This window comes from Leptonychotes weddellii, chromosome 13 (genome assembly GCF_054177405.1).
Source record: "Leptonychotes weddellii isolate Sample4059 chromosome 13, ASM5417740v2, whole genome shotgun sequence".
In the NCBI taxonomy this organism is placed as follows: domain Eukaryota; kingdom Metazoa; phylum Chordata; class Mammalia; order Carnivora; family Phocidae; genus Leptonychotes; species Leptonychotes weddellii.
In genome coordinates, this window is record NC_138381.1 from 48,237,588 (window position 1) to 48,260,819 (window position 23,232).

The following is a 23,232-nucleotide window of genomic DNA, read 5'->3' on the forward strand; positions in this document are numbered from 1 at the left end:
CCTCATTCTGTGGGTTACTTGAAGATTAAGTTGCGAACTGTATATGAAGCAACATAGCCAGGACACAAGGCACTTTCCCAGCAAATGTAAATGTGTAATAATAATGGTGATGATGGTGATAAGGGGAGTGAACCTTTGAGTGTTTACCATTTGCCAGGCACCCTACTGAGAGCTTTTCCTGTGTTGATTTATTTAATCCTTAGAACAACCTTATGAGGTAAGTGCTATTTTCATCCTAATCATACAGGTGGGAAAACTGAGGTACAGAGAGGTTAGGTAACTTGCCCCCAAAGACACAGCTTGTCAGTGGTAGAGCCGGGATTCAAACACAGGTGCTCTGGCCACAACCTGAGCTCTTTCCCACTTGCAGAATGGCCCTGTCCCTGCTGGACAGACAGGCCCACTCACGGCACAATTCTGAAGCGGATCAGAGAGTCAGTCTAGTTTCTAAGAGAAATGCTGGAAATATCTGTAAGCCTATGGCAACATGTTCCTACCCAACCCCACGTCAGAATATTACAATCAAAATGTCACATGGGTCTTTCCCCTGGAGGGTGTGGGGACTTTCCCTCTGCCCTTGTTTCCTCCCAGCTGGATCCTCTCTGCTTGTGAATCTGGAGTCGCTGACAGAAACGCTGCTTGGAAATTATAACTTTGGGCTGAAGCCAACAGGGATTACGAGGTGTGGAGGGGGTGAGAGACCTGTCTTTTCTGCATTTATTATCTAATAAATTTATTTGTTTTTAAGATTTTATTTATTTGACAGAGAATGAGAGAACACAAGCAGGGGGAGGGGCAGAGGGAGGGAGACGCAGGCTCCCCGCTGAGCAGGGAGCACCACATCGGGCTCCATCCCAGGACCCTGAGATCATGACCTGAGCTGAAGGCAGATGCTTAACTGACTGAGCCACCCAGGTGCTCCTAATAAACAAATTTAAATACTAAGAGCCATGCGGGGACTTGCCCTCTTTCATGAGGCAACACCATTGTCAGAGTAACTTCTCTCAGGATGATGCACTAAGGTTCTCAGGGTAGTCAAGACCTCGTACTTTCCTCAGGTAAGCATTTCCTTAATATTTAACCCAAGTTCTCTCAGTTGAATATTTAACCCAATTCTAATGTGTTGCCTTTGCTGGAAGAATAGCTAGTCCTTGGCCTTCTCTTAACCTATCTTAAAATGAAGTGCCCTTGCACTGGGTGTTATACGCAAACAATGAATCATGGAACACTACACCAAAAACTAATGATGTGATGTATGGTGATTAACATAACAGAATAATAAAAAAAAAATGAAGTGCCCTTGAGAACAACTACATGATGAATTCAGCCACTGGCAGATCCTGAAGAGTCTAATGCTGAGACATCTTAGGCTCGCATGGTTAGGGTGTTTTACTTTTTTCTTTGTCTCTAGAATTACTCAGAATTATCTGAATAATTATACCTCACTTTACTGCTATTTACAAAGTGCTTAACATTCACTCACACTCAATTAAAAAAAAAAAACCATTTTCCTGTGCCAACATCTCTTCACTTTTCTTATTTTCCAAACTAGATCAGTTTTTTCCTTTCTCTGTAAGATTTCATTTTGAACAGTCTGCTACCCAAGGGATCCTTGGTGTACCAACTCAAGCCTGGACACGAAGACACCAGCTCTTTTGAAAGGATCGTCCTTCAATCATTTCAGATTCATTGCCTTGCTTGACTGATGTAAGAAACAATTCAGGAGTCCTTGAGTTGCTCTTTCATGCTTGTCAAGCTCAACATTGGAAGTGCCAGGCTCACCAAGATCTCCCAGGTACTGCTCTGGCGAGGGGCCAGGCTCTAGAGGAGAGAAAAGCTCTTCACTGAGCGTGCTGGGGAGAGGGGAGGCTGTTGATCAATGTGTTACATTAAATCAAACTGGAAAGGAATCTAAGAGTAAATTATTTAACCTATCTCCTGCTTACCTTTGTTTAAGTTCTGCCTTTGAGGTCTGCTTCTTCTCACACTTGGGAGTTACAGACAGACCTTGTATTGGCCAAGGACTTATTCTGGAAAGGAAATGATGTGACAAAGCTGGTATTTTTAAAAATGCAATTTATGGGGATATCTGGCTGGCTCAGTTGGACCTTTGATCCCAGGGTCATGAGTTTAAGCCCCACCTTAGGGGTAGAGATTACCAAAAAAAAAAAAATTAATTTACAGAAGTAAATTTCAATAGCAAGAGGTTATTCGCTAGGACCAAAAATCCTTTCAAATGGGCCCTCTTTGAAAGTTAGTAAAATGTTTTTATTTTAATCTGGAGAGATGTTTCCTTCACTACACTTTATGGGGCCAACCATATAGTATTATCTAACTCCCCAGATGTTTCTCCTCATTTTTCATAATAATATTGCTGGCAGGCATTGGATTTGAAAGCCCTCGGAAGAAGGAAGGGCTCATCAACTGATGACTATGTCTGCAAATCTCAGAAGGCTAGCTTTGCAGGAGTATTTTCTATTTGCAGAGCATTGACCCCCAGAAGCAGTGAAAGCACCAGGATTTAAGCCTACAAAACCTGTAATTGTTGTGTATCACCTTCCTTAGTGTCAATAGGGAGAACGCTTTTTCCTCCTTTGTAACAGAAGAGGAAACTATGACTATTTGCTTCTCTTTCTCTCTTTCCAAAGTGAAAAGGTGAATTTTTCTACGGAAAAATCTCTTTATTGTGATCTCTGTGGAAGCTCTCTGTGACAATGCTTTATGTATCAAGTAATCTGGAAGGAGGAAATTAGCATCTACTTCTCCCAGAAGGAAGTGTGAAGAGGAAGAATGGCAGTCTTCAAACGTACTAATGAAAACATTGGGTGCAATGAATAGCGAGTTGAATCAGCTACATGGCAGATCTTGACTTCTGGTGTTTATCAGAGGGCTTTCCTGCTTTCAACCATTTTCTATAAATTCAGGCTTGTGCTCATTTACATAGAAACATAATGAAATAATCCACTGGCAGGCTAAATGGAGAACCAGGAATCAGGAACCACCGGTACTGGGGTTTCACATTCTTGTGAGTGTCTGGTGATGCCTCCCTAAGCCAGCAGTAAGCCCGGAGGGAAGCATATGGACCAGGAAGCAGCACACAATTTCCTCTCTTTGCTTTAGGGGAGATAATGAGAGACTTACAGAGGAATTTAAGACCTACTCTGTAAACTCACAGTAAATGAGTTGGGACCCAGAGAGGGTTTTCAGACATGGTCACCAGTTTCTGTTTGCAAAAGGAGCTGATCTGATCTTGGTTTAGCAGCTGAAAGTCAAACAGCCTATTGAGCAAACCTCAGGTACATTTCAGACCCTTTAGTATCACTGACATTTGAGAATGAACACATTCAGACGCTATGATTTTTAACATGCCATTTATTTAAACCAAAATCAATTTGTATTTTCAAGGGGTGGCTTTCAAAGATACTAAAAAAAATTCATGTTTAGAGCAAACAATTTTGTTCAATGTCTATAAAAAATAAAATTACATTTTTGGGGGGGAGTGGACCCTGTAACATGAGAAGTTGAAATTTGCTTTACTGAAATTCAAAGTTTTACAGGCGAAGACAAACTCGTTTTGTTTTGGGATTGGCCAAAATGTTTAAGAAGCCCCTGTGAAATATAAGAATTAATTTGGTAAAAGGCAAGAAGTGTAATCTCGGTTCACACTTCATGAATAGTCAGTGCATGAACCCAGGTAATGAGATCTTTGTGGTTTCACAGAGATTGAGCCACTTGATCGATCCTCTTTTGAAACAGTTTCAAAAGTACATCGTGTTATTTTGGAAATTGGCAAAGTTCTTGCTTATGTTCGCTTATCTGCTTAATTTCCACGTTTGTTGCATATACATGAATGGGTTTGCCCAAGAACTTGGTGGGGAAGAACTACTGTGGACACAGGTTTCAGAGTTTGGCATTTTCAGAGATGTGTAAGTCCACTTCTCATAAAACATTCTAATTTACCTTTTGGGGGGTAAATCTGTATTTTTGTATATAAAGTAAGGTTTATGAAACCGAGATGAAAACCGGAGGAAATGGATAATGGCAAATCATTATCAATTTTAAATGTGGGATGAAGGACAGAGACCCCACTGAAGAGGAGGCTGAACAAAGGCTTAGATTTTGGATCCAAATCTGTCACTTAATAATTGTGTCCCACTGGGCAAATCACTAAGCCTCAGTGAGGATAGTTTTTCATTACTTCGGGGATGAAATATAAACCACAAAGCATTATTCTGATCTTTCAAGTGTAGGAGCTGTGTAGGAAACAAAGTGGATGAAATGTTTGAGAAGAGATCCAAGTGGGTAAAATAGGCACAAATTTGCACATATTTGAGAGGCTAATAATTTCTTTCATGAAATATACAGCTCCTGACCTGAAACTTTCATATGCATGTGATCATCATAGTAAAAGTCCTTTTGGTTTTCAATGTTTTGATCCCTTACATAGGATACAAGGTCTACCGACAACAGTGGCTAGCATATGTGTTGTTACAATGAAAGAATGATATGTTTCTTAATTGCTTAACTATTCCCTCCAAAGACAATTATATTTTGGAAGAAGCAGGGCTTTGTAGTGAAAACACACAGACCTGAAAGCAGTGCATTATTATTTTATTAATTTCTTCTTTTTACATTATGGGAAACATTCATCTATTTACAATTTTTTTTTTGTCCACACACAGTCTAGGTAAATAAGCCTATGAAATTCCACTTCATAAAGCCATAAAAATGTTCCCCACCCCTCCATCTGAAGGCTTTCAAATGAATCTTTTTTTCCCAAACCAAAATAATTTTTAAAAATTACAACGGGAATTCAGATATGCTAGTGATTTACATTCCAGTTATTTAAAATATGCATCTAGACATGTTTTAAAAAAGAAATGGTAAATTCACAAGGATAAGGCTTAAATTAAAGTGGTAATGCACAGTAAAACATTAAGGAAACATCTATAAATAACAGAAATATATTACAAATAAATTAGTTCTATTTACCATTTCAAATATTAAAAATCTTTAATCCATTTCTTCATCTCTCTTTACAAAAAGGTTATGTGAATTGTATGGAAACATCTGCAAAAAATATAATAAATACTTAATTTCTTTGAACGTTTTTTGATGCGGGAGACAAACTTCTTTTGTAATCTCCCCCTCCCCAAGAAAATGCCCAAACAGCTTTATACCAAAGTTAAACAAAATAAGTAATTTTTCAGGGTACATACATTTTCCATTATGAACTAAAAAACATTTCTACAAATACATCAAAAAGAACAATGTAACAAAGGTTATGCTCATGGATGTCAGCTTAAGGGGGCAAGTGGTTAACAAGCAGTTTTATGTGGGGTCATGTTTTAAGATCAATAATTAGCTTTTTATAAAGTGTTTGTACAATTTGTGTTTTTAAGGAAGGCAAAGGTCATGATGCCTGTAGGCATTCAGCTAAAAGATTTAAAATTCTTACCAAAAATAGCTTATGAATATACAAATACCATTCACATAGACAAGATAAATAGGCCTTCTCTTGTCTCTCTTTAAAATATCCTGGGCTAAACCAGTTTCCAAAGAAAATAGTGTAGGATGATCTTGAATCGTATTAGAAATCTATTTCTTAATCCCAATCTCATCTCTACTTCAGGGCAGGGAGCTGTAGTTGGGAACCTGGGTCTTCCAGCGGATGTCGCTTTCTTCGCGTTAATCTATGAGTGCCAAGTCATTTTCGGGATTGAATGTGATTAGAGGCTACCCAAGGCGGCAGTTGGCCTTACTTGAGGCAAACTTTGTGTGACCTTCCATCGCTGCTACAAAGCAAAGAAAAGGTAGATTCTTTTTAACACAAGTGGACACTTGAAGTTCAAAATCTCTGTAAGCTCCAATTGTGCAAAGCACTCGAGGTGCTTTGTTCACTCTAGTTAAAAGTTGGTTGGTTGGTTTTTAAATAAGTTAGTAGCCCTTTTCTTGTAAACCACAGCAGTAAACATTTGTGCCCTGTTTATAAAGATAGCTCAAAGCATCAATGGCTCTGAGAGGTAGCGAATTCCCTAGTGGTTTTAGAATATGTCCGTGAAAATAGTTGTTGCCAGAACCCATCACCTCTCTTAATTTCATAAATAAAATTAAATTAGCACCTGGCTACGAGAGTGTATTTTTTAAAAGAGCTCTGGTGCAAGCTTATTAGATGTGTGTTTTTAGTCTGTCAGTTTTAAATGATAATTTATAATGCTTTGGGGTGGGAGCTGGGCATAAAATGCCAGTGATACTTTAAGATCACCACATCCTAAATGTTTAAACTGCTACGAGTAAGGGCATTTAAAGATAACTTCAGCTAGATGCAAAGTGCACACTGCCCATCCGTCATGACTAAAAGCGTCAATGCACATTCTCCGCCAAAAGCCTGGGTTTCTTTCCGTGCTTGTGGATCATGACTTTTCCCCCCTTCCTGGTGGTTGCTGAACATTTCAGGCCAAATTTCTTCTCTCACTACCTGGGACCTCAAGATGAGGGGCAGCTCTTTGGAATGAGGCTGCATATCTACTTGGGTAGGAAATTGATTTTATCGGTTTGACATAGGACACAATCCTTATGCTGGGGTGTGATAGGGCTCTGGATAGTAGTGAGAGAAGACCAAAGGAGAAAATATGTCTGGCATTACGAACTACTGGGTTACAACAGATGGATGTATAGCATTCAAAGGGAGGATGGGAAAATCCAAACTTCTCTCTGAAAACATCCTAGCTGCCATTTACAGGACTTCTTAAGCAGATGTGTACTTATATATGTGTAATTATGTAGGCCCCCCAGGATGGACACTAACAAATTAAGAGGACCAACACTTTCCCCTTTAAAGACCCCCACCACAATAACAATATAATACACATAGTACAATAAAAGTTGATAAAACATTTCAGGTCTAAATTTTCTTAATAATAGGACAAAAAGAAAATCCCCCTTAGATAGTATATCTGAAACTATCAGTGCTTCCTTGCCTTTCTTCATTTTATTGCCTTTCAGAATAATTTCCCTGAAAGATCGAATTTACAATCTTCTGCTGATTGAAACGTTTGAAGCAGTGATTGATGGAATAACAGTGAGGCAGTTTGTGCAGCTGTGAGTGAAGCAGGTACCCCAAGCACCTGCTGATTTCGCTTCTCCCTTCCCCACTACTCATTCAGGTCCCCCACCCCCGGCCCAACTTGGTCCCCTCTTGGATTGTCACTCATCGATTCCGGTGAGATGGCGTGATTTCTGAGGTTGGAAATAAAGTGCTCCATCTGCTTTACAAAATAATAACCGTTTAGGGGAAATAAAGGGAATCGGAGCCCTAGTTTCTTTCACGTGGAAGACGGTTAAGTCCCAAAGAATCACCCTGTGATACTGGATTTCTGAAATACCCTATGATTTTATATTGCTGAACTCTAGGGACAGACTAGCTTGGGAGAACTGAGGCTGGTGGGCGACCTAAAGGGGCCATTTCTACACAGGTGGGTTTGGTTCTGCCAAGAAAAGAAAGGGCCGGCTCTCCGGATGAGGCAGGGTGACGCGTCAGTACGGGTGGCGAAGCTCGGTGGAGAAAAGAACATGGGCAAACCGGTCCGGGCGGCGGGGGCTACTGGGGGACGGCTCCTGCAAGACCGACAACTACACCGCGACAGTGGAAGTCACTGAGCTCCGGAACGGACGGGCTCGGAGGGCGGGCAGGGGGGCAGAGGGAGGACCGAGCGCGGAGGCGGCGCGGCGGGGCGCGCGGCGGGGCCCGGCGCTCAGAGCCGTGTCTGCGCCTCGGGGATGTAGATCTCGATGCTCTCGGCGCTCTCGGTGGCCGAGTTCTGGCGGACGGACGCGGCGCGCTTGGCGGCCATCAGGCGCTTGCGGGCCTCCTGGCGCTGCGAGCTCTCCAGCGAGCGCTCCCGGATCAGCGGCGCGGGGCCCTTCGCCGGCTTCTTTGGCACTGGAGGAGGGGCCCTTCTCTCCTGATCAAAGCAGAAGGTTCAGGACATTACACAGCTTCTCAGGACAAGCTTGGGGAAAACTGGGATAGGTCAGTAGTTAGAACACGCACACTTTTTTTAATTTTTTACCCTAAGGGTGGTTAGTTCTGATCTGCACACTGTTATAAATATATATATATTTATCATTCTGGCTTCGGTATTCAAAAGTTGCGGGGAAAAAAAAAGAAAGAAAGAAAGAAAAGAATACCGGTAAGCTTAAGGCCAAGGGTAAGGCTGAATTGCAGAACTAGTCTCTCCAAGAGAAGGATGTGGGTATTTAAAATGCCCCCTGCTGAAAGGCTGCGGCTCCCAGCACATTTAGTGTGGTTCCCTCTGGAGGCTCCAGACTCTTCCGGGTGCCAGAGATGGGTTAGGTCGGCAGCGGCAGCGGCAGCCTCCGGGAACTCTGCGTCCCCTCTAAGGAGGCGAGGCAGCGGGCGCAAGCTCGGCTCAGAGTTTAAAAATATCCCCGCCCTCTCCCGGGGCCCACCCAAACCTGAATGGCCAAATGAGGAAGAAGAGACGGAGAGATTGTGTTCTTTAGCTTTGTTGATGCCAAAGTGAGTTATAATACCCGTTTGCACATCACACACAAACACACAGAGATATACTTTCCGGGGTCACCCTGGAGAGAGGACACTGATAGTTCCTTTTTGGGGGGTGGGGGGAGGGGAGGGGGGGCGGGAGGGCTGGAATCAGTTCCAAGATAGCTTCTAAGACATCCCGCTGGGATGTCGCTCCTTAGGGGCCTCAGGATGGCTGTGGTGGCCCAGAAGGCAATTCCAATCACAGGGACAGACACTGTGCCCTGAAAATTTAACACAGGACTGAAAGAAGTTCCCTCTCAGCATCAGCAAACTATGAACTGGTTGGATATTTTTAAATGCCACTGCAAAACAAAAGCCATTCAACACTTGGGTCGCAGGAAAAAAAAATGCAGTGGGAAAGAAGCAAATCTAAACCACAAAGGAATTTTTAAGGTTGGTGAGCTTTCTTCGGGCTCCAAAAAGGTTTGCGTGAATCTGTTGTTTTCATTTTTAGTGAAATACTTCAGTTCTCATGACAACTGTGAAGGTTATCTTAAAATAGGGTTTCTGTGATTCTCCAGGGGGCACTCTTTGTGTCCTAACACTTACACACATTGCCACAAATCCTCCTCACTTGCCTGGGTGAAGTGCCTGGATAAATTTATTACATTGGAGTTGCCCCCAGGCTGTTTAAAGTGGAGTCTGGGTGGACAGAAAAAGGAAGTACAGAGTGCAAACGATATTTGGCCAACTCTGACTGTGCTTGTTCGTGTCTTCCCTGCAAATTCGTGGGGTGCTGAAAAGCTCTGGTCATAGGCAAAGTGTATAAAAACTTAGAAATCCAGTTCACTAATGACTCACTGTGTAAACGTCAATAGGGTACATATGTCAATTCTTAGCATCACAATTTTTGGACACTTTAAATCTTCATTTTTGGGTAACTTGTGATATTTTGAAAAGTAAGAATATTGGAAACTTTTTAGTCATATCTTCCTTTACTTGTACTTTAAAAAAAAAACAGTAATACTGGAAAAAAATCAGTGAATGAGAAATTAGATGGATCAGCTCTAGAAACTAAATTACAAGTATATATGTACATCTGTAGTGTTTTCTTAAAATAAGAACAATTTAAAAGCTTATTTAGTAGACAGTTTTAAACACAGATTAAAGAAAACTAGATGGAGTGCGAATGTCTGGCTTCCCAAGTGAGAGGCCACACATATATCAATGGAACTTTAATGCTTAACACTAAAAACCCCCAGGTTGATGGTGTCAGCATTGGAGAGGAGGGACAATGACAATAACCCTCCTGTCAGTTATGCATGGCCCTGGGCACTGGAGTTCTCCTGGAAGTCTACTGACCCTATGAACTTGGATACTATGATGGAGAGCAGCAGAATGGACTGGATTACTGTTAGCTCTCTGATAGGTAAGGAGATCTGAAAAGGGCAGGGCTACCAGTGCTTCATGGGAAAAGCCAAGCCTAATTTTTAGAAGCGGAATCTCTCAGAACTGTTTGACCTCAGGCCATAGGAAAGCAAAGGGTTAAAAAAGTCAAGCATGACAGGCCAGCCTAGGGAGGTGGATATTGGATACCTGTGTGAGCCTGGTAGAGCCACAATAATCAAATGTGAAAATTGCAGTTTATTCATTAAAGTAAGAGAAGTTGAGTCTTTATTTCTAGACTGTTGAATGAGGAACCCAGTGAGCAATAGTCCCCAAGGCAAATCAACCCAAAGTAAAACTCTTAAAAAAAAAATCCCAACATTTATGATTACTGTGAAACTTTATGGTGTATATTTTTAAACTTGAACAACAGTGGTTTCTTTATTACTATATTTATGAAATGATTATCAAAGTCAGTTAGTTTTCCGGGCTTCCTATTTTTCTCCGAAACACATCCTAGGGGTGTAAGGAAGTTGAACTCTTGCTCTATGTAATCATGCACTGAAGATGTCATTTATTTTAGTTTAAAAAGCAAAATGGAGGCAGTTCCTTCCAGTGACTAAAATGGTTTAACTTAAAGTTTAATTAACAAAAACGCCACATTCCCATTTTCCAATTCACAAAGACAGGTTTTTCTTTAAAAATATGCCTGAAACATATTACAGATAATATCCCAAATGATTACTATGTAAACATTGTCATTACAATGAGATTAATATGATATCAGCTCCATTTCACATTGTAAACAGCAAGACTGAATGCAGAAGCCTATTTAGACTGTCCAGTGTTTGTGCAGGTTTTTAAATGAACCATACAAAATCTACATTGTTCTACCTTCTTGTCAAGAGGATCCATCTGTTTCCAATTATTGGCCTTTAACTGATGAAGTTCATCAAATTTCATACTAATATTTTCTATGGACAACTGCAGCATGTCCCAGAACCCCGCCAAATCCTGGGAGGTGGGCCTTGGATGAGCATTGGGATTCTGTACAAGAGAAAGAAAAACATTCATGCTTTAGAGGCAGTCTGGGACAACAAGCACAGGACCAAAGGGGTATTTTCAAATATTTCAAATAACATAAGGGGGATGAATTCCTTTTGGCTTTCAAATAGGAGATAAAAGTGAGGCTACAAATGGTAATCTTATCTATTTATCTACCATCTATCTACAAGGATTTATTAAGGAATAATTGACAAATAACAGTAAGATATTTAAAGTGTATGATGTGATGATTGGATATATGCACACATTGTGTAAGGACTCATCCCATAGAATTAATAAGCACATCCATCATATCACATATTTATCTTTGTGTGTGTGTGTGAGAGAGCATTTAAAGTTCTACTCTTATCAAATTTCAGTTATACAATAGTGTTATCAGCTATAGTCATCATGTTGCACATTAAATCCTCAGACCTTATTCATCTTATAACCGAAAATCCGTACCTTTTTACCAATCTCTCCCTTTTCCCCACCTCCAAACCCCTGGCAACCACTTTTCTACTCTCTCTTTCTATGAGTTTGACGCTTTTTTAAAGTTTCCATTTCAAATGGTAATTTTATACACTCATCCACCTGAGTCAGTGATTCTCAAGTGTCAAGGATGTAAAACTCTTCTTTTGTAATACAACATCTATCAATGTGGTATGGGGAGAGAGTCCAAACTTTTCCAAAAAACTATGACAAGATACATTTAAAACATATTTAAATGAAGATACTGTCTCTGGGGAAAAAATACAATATGTTATTATCAGAGTTGGAATCCAACTCCATGCCATTCAACTTATTCAGAGAACAGATAAGGAATCTAAAATACGATTTGTTTTAACAATCATGTTGAGTGAAACAATAGGGTCAACAAATTATGAGTAATAAAATAATTGGATTTTTAAAGTACTATGTGTTTAACCATTACGATATTGCTAATGCAGGAAGTCATTTTATCACACAAGTACTTTGACAAAATCATTTGGAAATGAATTTGTTTTAAATCAACCATAACATACAATAGCAAATGTGAGAACACATACCTACAAACATACAGAGATGTCTGTAATGACCCATTTTCTAGATAATATTAAACATTCTTCAGTGTCTAAGGATTGACTTTTTTTTTTTTTGCCCCATCCATATACCCCTGAGAGGTACTACAAAGTATGAGCCACTAATTTATATGATGTAAAACAGACAAAACATAACGAACTGAGAGATTGAAGGGGTCATGCTCATTGTTAATCACTACCACCAATGGTAGCTAAAGGCATTCATGGTTAGGTAGGTGGGAGCATCCAGATGTCAGAGGCTTCCATCTGGGTGAGTTTTGGTTACCTGTGGGTATACAAGCCAATCTGATATACTATGAAACCTCAGACCATTAAAAACCAACTTTCAGAAAGTGCAAGGTCAGTGCTCATCAAAGTTAATAGGTCGGAAAGAACTTTTTAGCCATTGATGGACTAACATTATTGGTCTGGTTTCAAAATGAATACAAGTAAAAACGTATTTATAAACTTACACTTCTCAAACTATACTCATAGTTCTGGAATTCATTGGAAGATGTAATTTCTGAAATTTGTAAGTATTTGGTTTAAACTCTAGTCTACTGACATGTGAATTAAACTAAAGAATTTCCCTGGGGGGCGCCTGGGTGGCTCAGTCGTTAGGCGTCTGCCTTCGGCTCAGGTCTTGATCTCACGTTCCTGGGATCGAGCCCCAGGTCGGGCTCCCTGCTCAGCGGGAAGCCTGCTTTTCCCTCTCCCACTCCCCCTGCTTGTGTTCCTTCTCTTGCTGTGTCTCTCTCTGTCAAATAAATATATAAAAATCTTAAAAAAAAAAAAAAAAGAATTTCCCTGGAGTTTTTTCATTTAGTAAGTTAACTCAACATCTAGGTTCAGAATAGACAATAGCTTTAACAAAGCATATCACAAATGGAGTTTTATGTCTTCTTTATCTCACCAGTAACTAAGAACTAAATTGTTCATATTTTGGAGTTTACTGAAGTGTTTTAGGTTACAAGCCCTACTGGCAAAAATGTTTCAGTGCAGCAATGCATGAAATGATAGTTGGGTAGGCCTGAAGAGTTTGTTTAATTCTGTACGATGGGCAATTTGTTCCCTCCTCACCAAGAATCTCTCTGCCCCTGAATCGTCAAGGGGACAGATGGGGAAACAGAGAGAAAGAGAATCTGTGGGTCATGTGACATTCCACGCACAAGGAGTTGCAGCTCTTGCCTTGGCCTGAACCAGACTTGTAGGTCAGAGGTGGTGGAGGGTGTGGAAGGATGAGAGGGGCTGGTTCCTTAGTTTAGTTTTGTTGGGAAAAAGTAATTCTCATCCATTTATTCTATGCCTGAGAGTCTAGTCTGGGATAATATGCAAGTGTTTTCAAGTGTTCTCCTCCTCAGAGTAAGAACTCAAGGAAGGAGAGCTGGGTCCGTTCGTGGCCAATCTTAGCTGCATGAAGTAATGCCACCATGCTTCTTGCTGCAGAGGAGGTGGAGCTGACTGATCAGCTCCATGTCCCTCTAGGAGGGTGAGGAATAGAACTCATATCTTGGGCATCTTGGGGGTTGAGGGGAGATCAAACAGGGACAGAGGTCAAACGGACTGGGATTTGCATCTCGGCTCTGCCTCTTACCCTGTGACCCTGGCCAAATTATTTATTTATTTATTTATTATTTTTTATTCCTGGCCAAGTTATTTAGCTTTTCCATCTTCATCTTCCTCAGCTGTAAAACTGTCATCAAAATAATGTCGCTATCTGCTCCATAGGGTCGCTCTGAGGATTTAACCGGATCATATAACTAAAAGCCCTCAGCATGGCGTCCGGCACAGGGCGGGCTATCCGTCTTCCCTTCTGGGGCGGGACTTGAGGCAGCCATCAGTGGCTCTCTGCTGGAAGTGCGGTTCCGCTTCCTGCCTGTAACGTCTCGCCTGCATTTGCAACTAAGGTCCTCTACTGGCTAAGGCACGTGAGCCCACCAGGGGCTGGGAAACGTCAAAAGCTGGCTGTGACAAAGTTAACCTTTCCTAGAAATCTGCAAAGTTCTCAAAAACGTCTTGTCTGTGATTTCATCTTCAAAATCTGCAAAATTTGCGTTCTACTTCATAATATACCCCCTTATTCTATAATTCTGTTAAAAAGTGTGCTGTGTTTGCCCTACTGTGTGTACATATTGGCTTCCCTGTATCCTTTAGCCAGATTGAGAAATATAGCTTTATTGGAACTTTTGTACATTTAAGGAGCCAAGAATCATGTTAATTAAGATCTGTGACACATTAGCAAGTTTACAAATTAGCAAGAATTCTGATCGTGGCACATAGTGAAGCTCAATAAAATATTTGTTGAATTCACTTATCAATGCATTTACTAATCTATATTATCTCATAATCCAGAATGGAATTTCTGAGAAGGTGGAAGAAGGGCCAGGTAATTTTTTGTGGAGGGAAGGGAAAACAAACTACAGATGTGGGCGGTGGGTGTGAGGAGGAGGGAAAGGATCCCCCAAAGGGAGGCTTCAGAAAGAGAAGACTGATGAAGAAGGATGGGGAGCACCAACTTCTGCATGCTTTCAATTTTCTCTTGATAGAGCCCTCTCTTGATAAATCCCATTCAGCCTATATTTGTCCTTGTTAACAAGAAGATGTGGTTAAAACTCTAAAATCATAGTCAATTAGATTGCAAATAATCACGTTTTTACTTTCCACAAGAAAAACATGTTGCTTTTCATGTTCTTTATTTTAGAGCAAGCTTGACCAACAATTGACCAAGAAAAGCTATTCTTGTGGAATGACACTTGCAGACATAGTGAGCAGTATTTTTAAAAAGGCATGTGTATGTGAGGAAGCTCTTGCCCTTGTATTTTGCAGCCAAGTTAAAAAATGTTGTTGATGCTAATGGTGTTGTCTCTTCATTTTGCTTTATTTGGTTTTGGTATGTCCAAGAAGGATGAATGATTCATATGTCTCTAGGAGATCAAATCTACACTTTGGCCTGCCATCCACCTCTGGCCTTGAATGAAAACTGAGAGACCTGATGATGAAATAAGCACCGAGGGCTATTTCAGAAGGAAAATCATTATCTGGAATAGTTCTCTGTAGTATTATTTTTGAAATATCAGGCTGTTCCATATTTTGGTAAGAATAATGAAATCAGGGCTGCTATGGGAAAGCCAGGAAAATGCAAAAATTTCCGTTACAAAAAAACCAAAACAAAACAGGAAATGGAGTTTCAACTTGATTGGATTTTTTTCCTAAGATTATTTAAGTATAAAATAAATATTTCTAATTTTAAGAAAAGCAGGAAATAAGATTCATCAGAAAACTCTATTCCAGGTGAGAGGGTCCAATGGGCCTTCATTTGGTTCAAAATCAGTTTTACTTTAGTGGCGCCAGTCTTGACAACACATTCTCCTCCTGACTGGGAATTGGTAGTGATGGGGAATGTTACCTACCAGGTTTTCTTCACACAGTTCTCTGAACTGGTAGAATTTCTGGGCCATGAGAAGTTGGGCACTGCCCACTGCAGTTCGGATTTTCCCTAGAACTGAAAAAAGCAAACATACAAGAAGTTTACACATTATGTCTCATGGTTGAGATTTAGTCTGGTAAAGCAAAGAGGAAGTCATGCTGCAATAATTAGGGAAAACAGCACACATACAGCACGTGAAACACACACACACACACACACACACACTGCCCAGTTGCCGTTGTTACTCTGCCAGTCTATGGATCAGAGGCTCCTAGGATAAAGTATAAAATCGACTTGGAAAAAAAAAAACCCATGCTTATCCCGCATATTTCTTAGGAATAACGGAGTTTTCCATCACAGCGCTGGAGGTTACAAGAGAAGAGGCAAATAGGGCTTTTTTTTTTTTTTTTTTCCTCCCTTTTACGGCAAGGATGAATTTCAAGAGTTTATCGGTATAGGGGCGCCTGGGTGGCTCAGTCGTTAAGCGTCTGACTTCGGCTCAGGTCATGATCCCAGGGTCCTGGGATCGAGCCCCACATCGGGCTCCCTGCGCTGCGGGAAGCCTGCTTCTCCCTCTCCCACTCCCCCTGCTTGTGTTCCTTCTCTCGCTATCTCTCTCTGTCAAATAAATAAATCTTTAAAAAAAAAAAAGAGTTTATCGGTATAGTTATGGATTTATTTGTGTCAGCCATCACAGTCTGCTGGCTCGCTTTTCTAATCCAAATCCAAACACGAGAAAAGCAATCCTGACCTGGGGGGTTGGGGATCTCTTGGCACTCACCATATCCTATCCATAGCCTTCAGGATTTTTCCAGAGCCCAGCCACCGGGACTGTCAGGAAAGTGCCATGGCCAGTTGAAAGATTTTCTAAGGAATGAACATTTTCAGCCTGTTGCCTAGGGAACGCCAGCACCGTTCCGGCTTTTCCACTCCACAGACCAATTTTATTGTTAATACAGGTTTAATTCCCTCTGCACTGTGCTGAAAATCTCCTTTGCAAGCTACTTCTTGTCTTCTGCGCAGACTAAGGCAAGAACCTTTCAAGTGACGGGCGTGCTGAGAAGGGCAGCACCGCGCTGCACAGAGCTGTCCCGAGGTCTGCATTGTCCCAAGGCCCTCCCTCCACCCGGTGGGGACCGGGGCACAGCTGTGCGGCTGGAGCGCTGCCACCAGGCCGTTCTCAACACGCCCTCCCAGTCGGGAAGGAAGGGGAGAAGGCGCCCTGCTCGCCTCTTCCCAGCCCCGCACTGAAAACCAGACAGGGAGACTCCTCAGCAGGGCACTTGCCCCGCATGGACATCTGCGCGGGGGTGTGTCTTAAAGGATCGAAGAGGTGTTTGTGCCCTTGTTGTTTGGTTGTGAATTGACAGAGCCCGAGACCCAGGGTGGAATGAGGTCTCCCTTTCTCGACTTCAGTCCCCACAAAGTGTGAGAGGGAAACAAAAGAAAAGGAAACTTCATGCTGGTGCAGGGTTTTCTAGTAATTTTCTTCTCTGTTTAAAACTGCCAGGCTCAAACAACAACAACAACAACAAACAAACAAACCCAAAAACCACAAAATACTGCCAGGCTAGATAACGGTTTATGATACACATTATACCTGGGCATGACTCAAATATTTCGGCATCCCCCACATGGAAGTCAGGGCGTTCATGCACTCTCTGTCACCCGTCACAGCAAACAGCCCCCGTGCAGAAATTGCCTTCTCAGGGATAGCTGGGGCTTCCCCTGACGGCCATAGCACAGCAAGTCCTCAGGCCTAAGTGTTTACTTTGTTCCAGGCTGCTTTTAACATCTTTTGGGATGGGTAACTTTTAACCATCATCACCGATGGATCTGTGGTGTGAGGCCCTTCTCTCTTTCTCACACCCCTGAAGCAGAAAGGAAAGAGCATGTGGAGACACAGGGCATTATCGTAGCTAAGGGTTCAGGCCCTGAGCCAGCTGAGGGTTCTGGCTCCCACACTTCCCAGCCCCTGCCCTGGACAGGTCACTTAATCTCTGTTCTCTCATCTGTAAAGGGGGGCTAACGGTACCTATTTGTAGGGTTGTTGTGAAGGTTGAAAGCAGTAATGCATAGGACAGAAATGCTTAGGACAGTGTCTGATATACAGCAAACGACCAATAAATGTTTGTTATTACCTAGGGACAGGACACTATTCTGCCTCTCTGGGCGTCCCACCTGTGAGCCCCACGCTTGCTCTGCCCGGAAGAGAAGAGGAAAAAACCAAAAACCACACATCGTTGGTTGCCCGGGACAGGTATATGCTTTAAATGACCTGTCCCAGATCGGAGACAGTTCTGAGGAGGCATTTCCTAAGTGACCATGTGGCTTTAGGCAAACTCTCAGGTCCCTGGAAACATCTCTGAATTATGTTGCTGATGGGTCGGATGGTGACACCAGCAAATCTCAGATTGAATCCTGGGAGCTTAGACCTAGTAGTAAGGGGTCTCCAGTTTGCCGGCTGGGAAATTTACATAACTCCTGGAAACTGTCACAGAAACTCAAGCTATTCTGATATTCCTCAGAACTTTGAGCTAATGGTTCTCAGTTGCACCCAAATACCCGAGCTATATGATAGACTACCAAAATAAGAGTAGCTGAGTAAGACAGTGATTCTCAAATGAGAAGAAATCACTGCTCCAAGCAATCTTTCAGGCAACACCCAACCAGGTAGGTAGGGGTTAACTTGGATGGGTGTCTTCTTGAAAGTAAAACAAGGGATCTCTGTCTTCATTCAGCATGGTCTGGTGAGAGCTATAGATTTGGAGCAAAAGTAACTGGGGTGGGGTTGTGGCCCTTCTGTTTTCCAGGTTTTTGCCATCATGTTCCTTGAGTGGAAATTCCCTGCTGGCTCTGGGGTTGTGTGCATTTCCACTGTCTGAGTGATTATCTTGCCTGGGCTCAGGGAAGGGAGATGCTGATGTGGGCCTTCAGTGAAACCATGCAACAGGAGGGCTTGGGGCAAGCAAACAATAATTCCTACTTCTTTGCCTTCCACACTTTTTTTTCTAGAGAACTAAAAGCTCATTTTAGTTTTTTAAAAAAGATTTATTTATTTATTTGAGAAAGAGTGTGTGTGATTGTGTGTGTGTGTGGTGGGGAGGGGCAGAGGAAGAGGGAGGGAGAGATTCTCAAGCTGACTCCCCACTGAGTGCGGAGCCCGATGCAGGACTTGAGTCATGGTCTCAGGGTTGTGAGATCAAGAGTCGCCCCCTAAAAACTCACTTTAATTTTTAAGAAAAAAGCTCTAATGTGGGCGCCTGGTTGGCTTAGTTGGTTAAGCGTCTGCCTTCGGCTCAGGTTACGATCTCAGGGTCATGGGATCGAGCCCCACGTTGGGCTCCCTGCTCAGCTAGGAGTCTGCTTCTCCCTCTCCTTCTCCACCCCACTTGTGCTCTCTCTCACATAAATAAATAAAATCTTAAAAAAAAAAAGAAAGAAAGAAGAAAGCTCTAATGGAATTTGTTCTCTTTTTCCATTAGACATACACTTGGTGTGTGAGATCACTCCCTTTCCTGAAGGTAAATTTCATATTTGTTATGTAGGCCATGAGGAAGAAAAAAGCTAATGAAGAGGATGTGCTCCTGGGATTACATTTAGTTGGTTTCCTTCACACTCTGGTCCATGTACCTTTTCCAGATTGTTCAACTTAAATGTAGTCCACGGTTTGTACCATCCATCTCCCCTCATTCATTGCATCTTCTGGAATCATGCTTCTCTGCTGTATTTCCTCAGGCATGCCATTTAACCAAGATTTATACCATTTATTCGTGTAATATTTAATCATATTATAGGCCTTATCTGCTGCGCCATTCTTTTTATGTAGGTAAGCCTGGTCTCCCTATGTGTCTTATAAAACCACTAATGGTTCATTTTTAAGATTCCTTTCACCCTATCCTTTCCTCCTAAGCTGTGAGTCTGTTCCTCAGTGGATGTACAAAATAACAACCCAAAACACTGGTGAACTAAATTCCTTCCATTTCAGAGACAGACACCCCCACACTAACTCCCCCACTTATAATTCTAGAAACTTCTTATCCTGCAGTAGATGGCTATGGTGGATCATAATAGAGAGCACAGGGCTCGGTTAGTTCACCACATAAAGCCAAGAAGATCTTTTGGAAGGTCATCACTGTTTGGTTTTTGCAAAGATCTGTCCATTCATATTATTGCCTTGTGTTTCACATGCACATTGAATCAGATCCCCTCAGGACCCTGTGAGGCAGGGCAGATATCATCATTCCATGTGAGAAAATCTGGGCTTAAACTAAGAAGTGCCTTTCCTGGGGCCCCAGGGCGCCCGGGGCCCCGTCTTCTCCCTCCCTGTCCAGTTGCACTCTTTTCTCTCAACACGTATTGAAACCTGGGTCTGAATCTACTTACATGAAGACATCTGAGGGTGATTTCTTTCCTTGATCAACACTCTCTAGCCAGTGCCACTGGACAGAAGGGGGACAGCTGTAGGAAGCTGATGGAAGAATGGGGAAGTTCAGGAAACCCCCTCCTTGTCCCACATCCAGATGGGAGAGCAAAGCACATGTACTCGAAGTAATTGTTGCACACAGAAATTTCAGGAGTGAAAGGAATGTAGGAACCAGGGATCCCTTGAAAAAGATGCTAGTGGATGTAAGGTTTAAGTCTGGGTTTTGCTTTTAAAGATTATACATCATACTAGAAGCAGAGAAAGACTCTTTTGGGGTGTGAGATGGGTCTCTTAGGAAAACTCTGATTTTAAATCTGGCCACATACAGATAAAACCCCAGACATTGAGAAAAGAGCACACCTCCTCCCTCCCACTGACCCCGTGGGGGATGACTTTTATTTGGGGAACAAGGAGGTGGTATAAAAGGCACAGAGGTGAAGGGAATGGCAATTTCTTTTAATCCTGCAAGTGGGTCCACGGCAAAGCTGCAAGTGTGCTGTGGTAGCAGCAAAAAGCAAAGACGGCTTCCTTTGGGGCTAGACCTGACTTTCTGCTTTGTCCAAATCAGTATCTCATATCTGTAAGCATAGCTCTCTCTCCCTTTCTCCGCCACCTTGGGTGGGGGGTGGGGGTGGTGTGCAGTTGACGGCTCCTCACCATGTCTTCCATGCTCACAAGACTTTCAGGGTCAAGCACTTTTCGGCCAAGAAGTGTTCCCCCAGTGGATTTGGATGAGAACTGGTCATAAAATCAGGTACAACTCCAACAGGATGCTAAAGAAGAATCCAGCTGGGTCTGTCAGGACTCACACGTGAGACTGCACATGGATTTAAGCTGCTTCAAGGTCACCAGCATCACCACTATCTGGACAGTTGGACATATGTTAAGGGAAAAATGATTTTGCTCTTTGTTTCTATGTTTCTGCCCTGGTAGGTTGGCTCAGTAATAAACACAAGAGAACTTTCGTTTGAAAAAAGAAGTCCTTAAGCATAATTAACATATGCATCCTTCAATATTCCAAGAAGAATTAAGTCCCTAGAACTGAAAAGGCAGAAGCAGTGGTTTTTCTCACTGCTTCTGATTCTTAACTATGAGGCCCAACTCCACAATCATCAGGCCCCCACATTAGGCGTTGGAAACAGAGAACAGATATATTTCTTATGCCCTCAATGGCATGTCCCTGAAACCTGGAGGCTAAAGAACAATACAAGGTGTGCGGCTGGCTGTCCTACCAGTGGTGATGTCCAGCAGACATGCTGGGCGGGACGCTTGCCAAGCCCCGTCACCTACACTATAATTCACCTAGTATACTCCTTTTCCAGTCTTAACTTTTCCTCTCGGAGTAGTGTACTGGAAAGGGCATAGGTGTGCAAGTCAGGAAAGCTACTTACAAGGGGCTGATCTTGGGAGTTTATGGTACTCTCAGACTCTGTTTTCTTTATCTGTCAAGTAATCATAATACTATCTTCATAGGATTGCTGATTATTTAATGAAATGATACACAAAAATTGTTAGAATGTAGCAGAAATGGTAACTCCTCTATTCTATCGACATTCTTTAGTTCTTGGGAATTTACCTGGGAAATTAAAAGGTGGCTTTGGCCAAAATAGGGAATTATTTCTCCTGCTAATCATACTCCAACCTCTCTCTCCAGTAGTGTGGACTGATTGATGTCCTCTTTTTTTTTTTTTTAAAGATTTTATTTATTTATTCATGAGAGACAGAGAGAGAGAGAGGCAGAGGGAGAAGCAGGCTCCCAAGGAGCAGAGAGCCCGATGCGGGACTCGATCCCAGGACCCCAGGATCATGACCTGAGCCGAAGGCAGACGCTTAACCATCTGAGCCACCCAGGCGCCCTTGAATGTCCTCTTTTTTGTTGGTGGCTTTCACTCAGGCAGATTTAGGTGAGTGTCAGTAATTTCTTTGGTCTGTGTGTCTAAGGCATCTATAACAATTATTCAGGGGCCCAGATTTTCTGGCATAGTCTGGCATAGTTCCCCCACCTATCAGAGCTAGAACAATGGCCAACTGGTTGCTGGGTGATAGAGATACACAGAGGAGACAGAACTCTAACCAGTGTTAGACACTTATACTACCCAGCTGGGGCCTTGTGCAAAAAACAAGCTCACTGCAAAATGAAGGGCCAGAACCCTCCTCAGGAGAAGCAGCTGTCCTGCAAAACAAGGTCCATCTTGAGGTGCAGAGCATGCTGGGTAAATCCTGCTAGCCTGGAGCACTAGATGCCCATCTTGTGTTCCAAACAGCGTTTAGTCATGTGGTTCAGTGCCATTCTAAACCCATAATCTTCAAACTCAGCTGATTTTTCATTGCTGTTGATTAGTCCTTCGAGGTGATCTTTGTTATCACCCTCTCTGACCTCCCTTTCTGACTCTTACTCACTTGCAACTCAACCCTGCTTCCTCATCTTCAGCAATAACCTTGCCTCCTATGTGATGAAGAAAGCAGAATCAGGCAGGAATATTCTCAATGTTCTGCCTCTCCTACTACTTGTCTAGTCCCCTAAGCCTCTAAAGAGTGTGGGGGTTCTCCATGATGGGCAAGCAGCAGACCCTCCTGGTTACTTGAATAACAGAGATGTCAGGTGCCAAGAGAGAATTACTTACGTTCATTCCAATGTCACCTCGCTACGACCAGTACCTGCCCCCACCCTAAAGACTTTCTACGTTCATTCCTCCCATCTACCTGTGTCGTTGGCCTGATTCCCTCCTAGCTGCTCTGAGAATGTGCTCTCTACGTCTGTTCCTGTCTCTGCAATCTCTGCCTCTCTGTGCTGTAACACTACCGGGGATACCTGTGAGCATCCTCCCATCTCTCCCATTCTGAGGGAGGGGGGGAACTCCTCCCCAATCTCAAGGTCCCCTCCAGCTAATATAAAATTCCTCTTCTTCCTTGTCATGGGCTGCACTGTGTCTTCCCCAAATTCAAATGCTGAAGTCCTAACCCCCAATACCTTAGAATCTGACTGTATTTGGAGATACGGCCTCTGCTTAGGGTCATTAAGTTAAAAAGAGGTCATTAGTGGGGGTCCTAATGCAATGTAACTGGTGTCCTTATAAGAAGAGATCAGAACACAGAGGTTAGACCAGTTGCCAGCCAAGGAGAGAGGCTTCGGGAGAAACCAGCACCTTGATTTCAGACTTCCAGCCTCCCAAACTGAAAATACCATTCTGTTGTTCAGGCCAGCAGTGTGTGGTACTTTGTTATGGCAGGCCTGGTGGAGTCATACCTTCCTGAGAATGCTCTTGAAAGGATGGAACACCTCTGCTCCTCTACTTCCTCAGCCACCATTTGTCTCCCCACCCTCTGCCGCCTGGCCTCTCCTCACCCTCCTTCCCCTGCCAGATAGCTCTGCATTTGG

General features: G+C 42.6%; 1 protein-coding gene across 19 annotated transcripts in view; it reads right to left on the reverse strand.

Moving 5' to 3' along the window:
• Positions 1–4,595: 4,595 nt before the first annotated feature.
• Positions 4,596–23,232, reverse strand: part of DLGAP1 (DLG associated protein 1) — a 305,491-nt gene continuing 286,854 nt past the window's right edge. For 14 of the 19 annotated variants that reach the window (XM_081801561.1, XM_081801559.1, XM_081801560.1 and 11 more), the window contains 3 exons: positions 15,411–15,502; positions 10,790–10,942; positions 4,596–7,964 (listed from right to left, as the gene is read on the reverse strand). In XM_081801561.1, coding sequence (XP_081657687.1) covers positions 7,755–7,964; positions 10,790–10,942; positions 15,411–15,502 — 455 coding nt within the window. In that variant the 3' untranslated portion in view covers positions 4,596–7,754. Of the gene's footprint in view, positions 7,965–10,446; positions 10,943–15,410; positions 15,503–23,232 lie in introns of those variants that run through there. The other 5 variants (XM_081801570.1, XM_081801575.1, XM_081801572.1 and 2 more) reach the window with 1 other exon arrangement.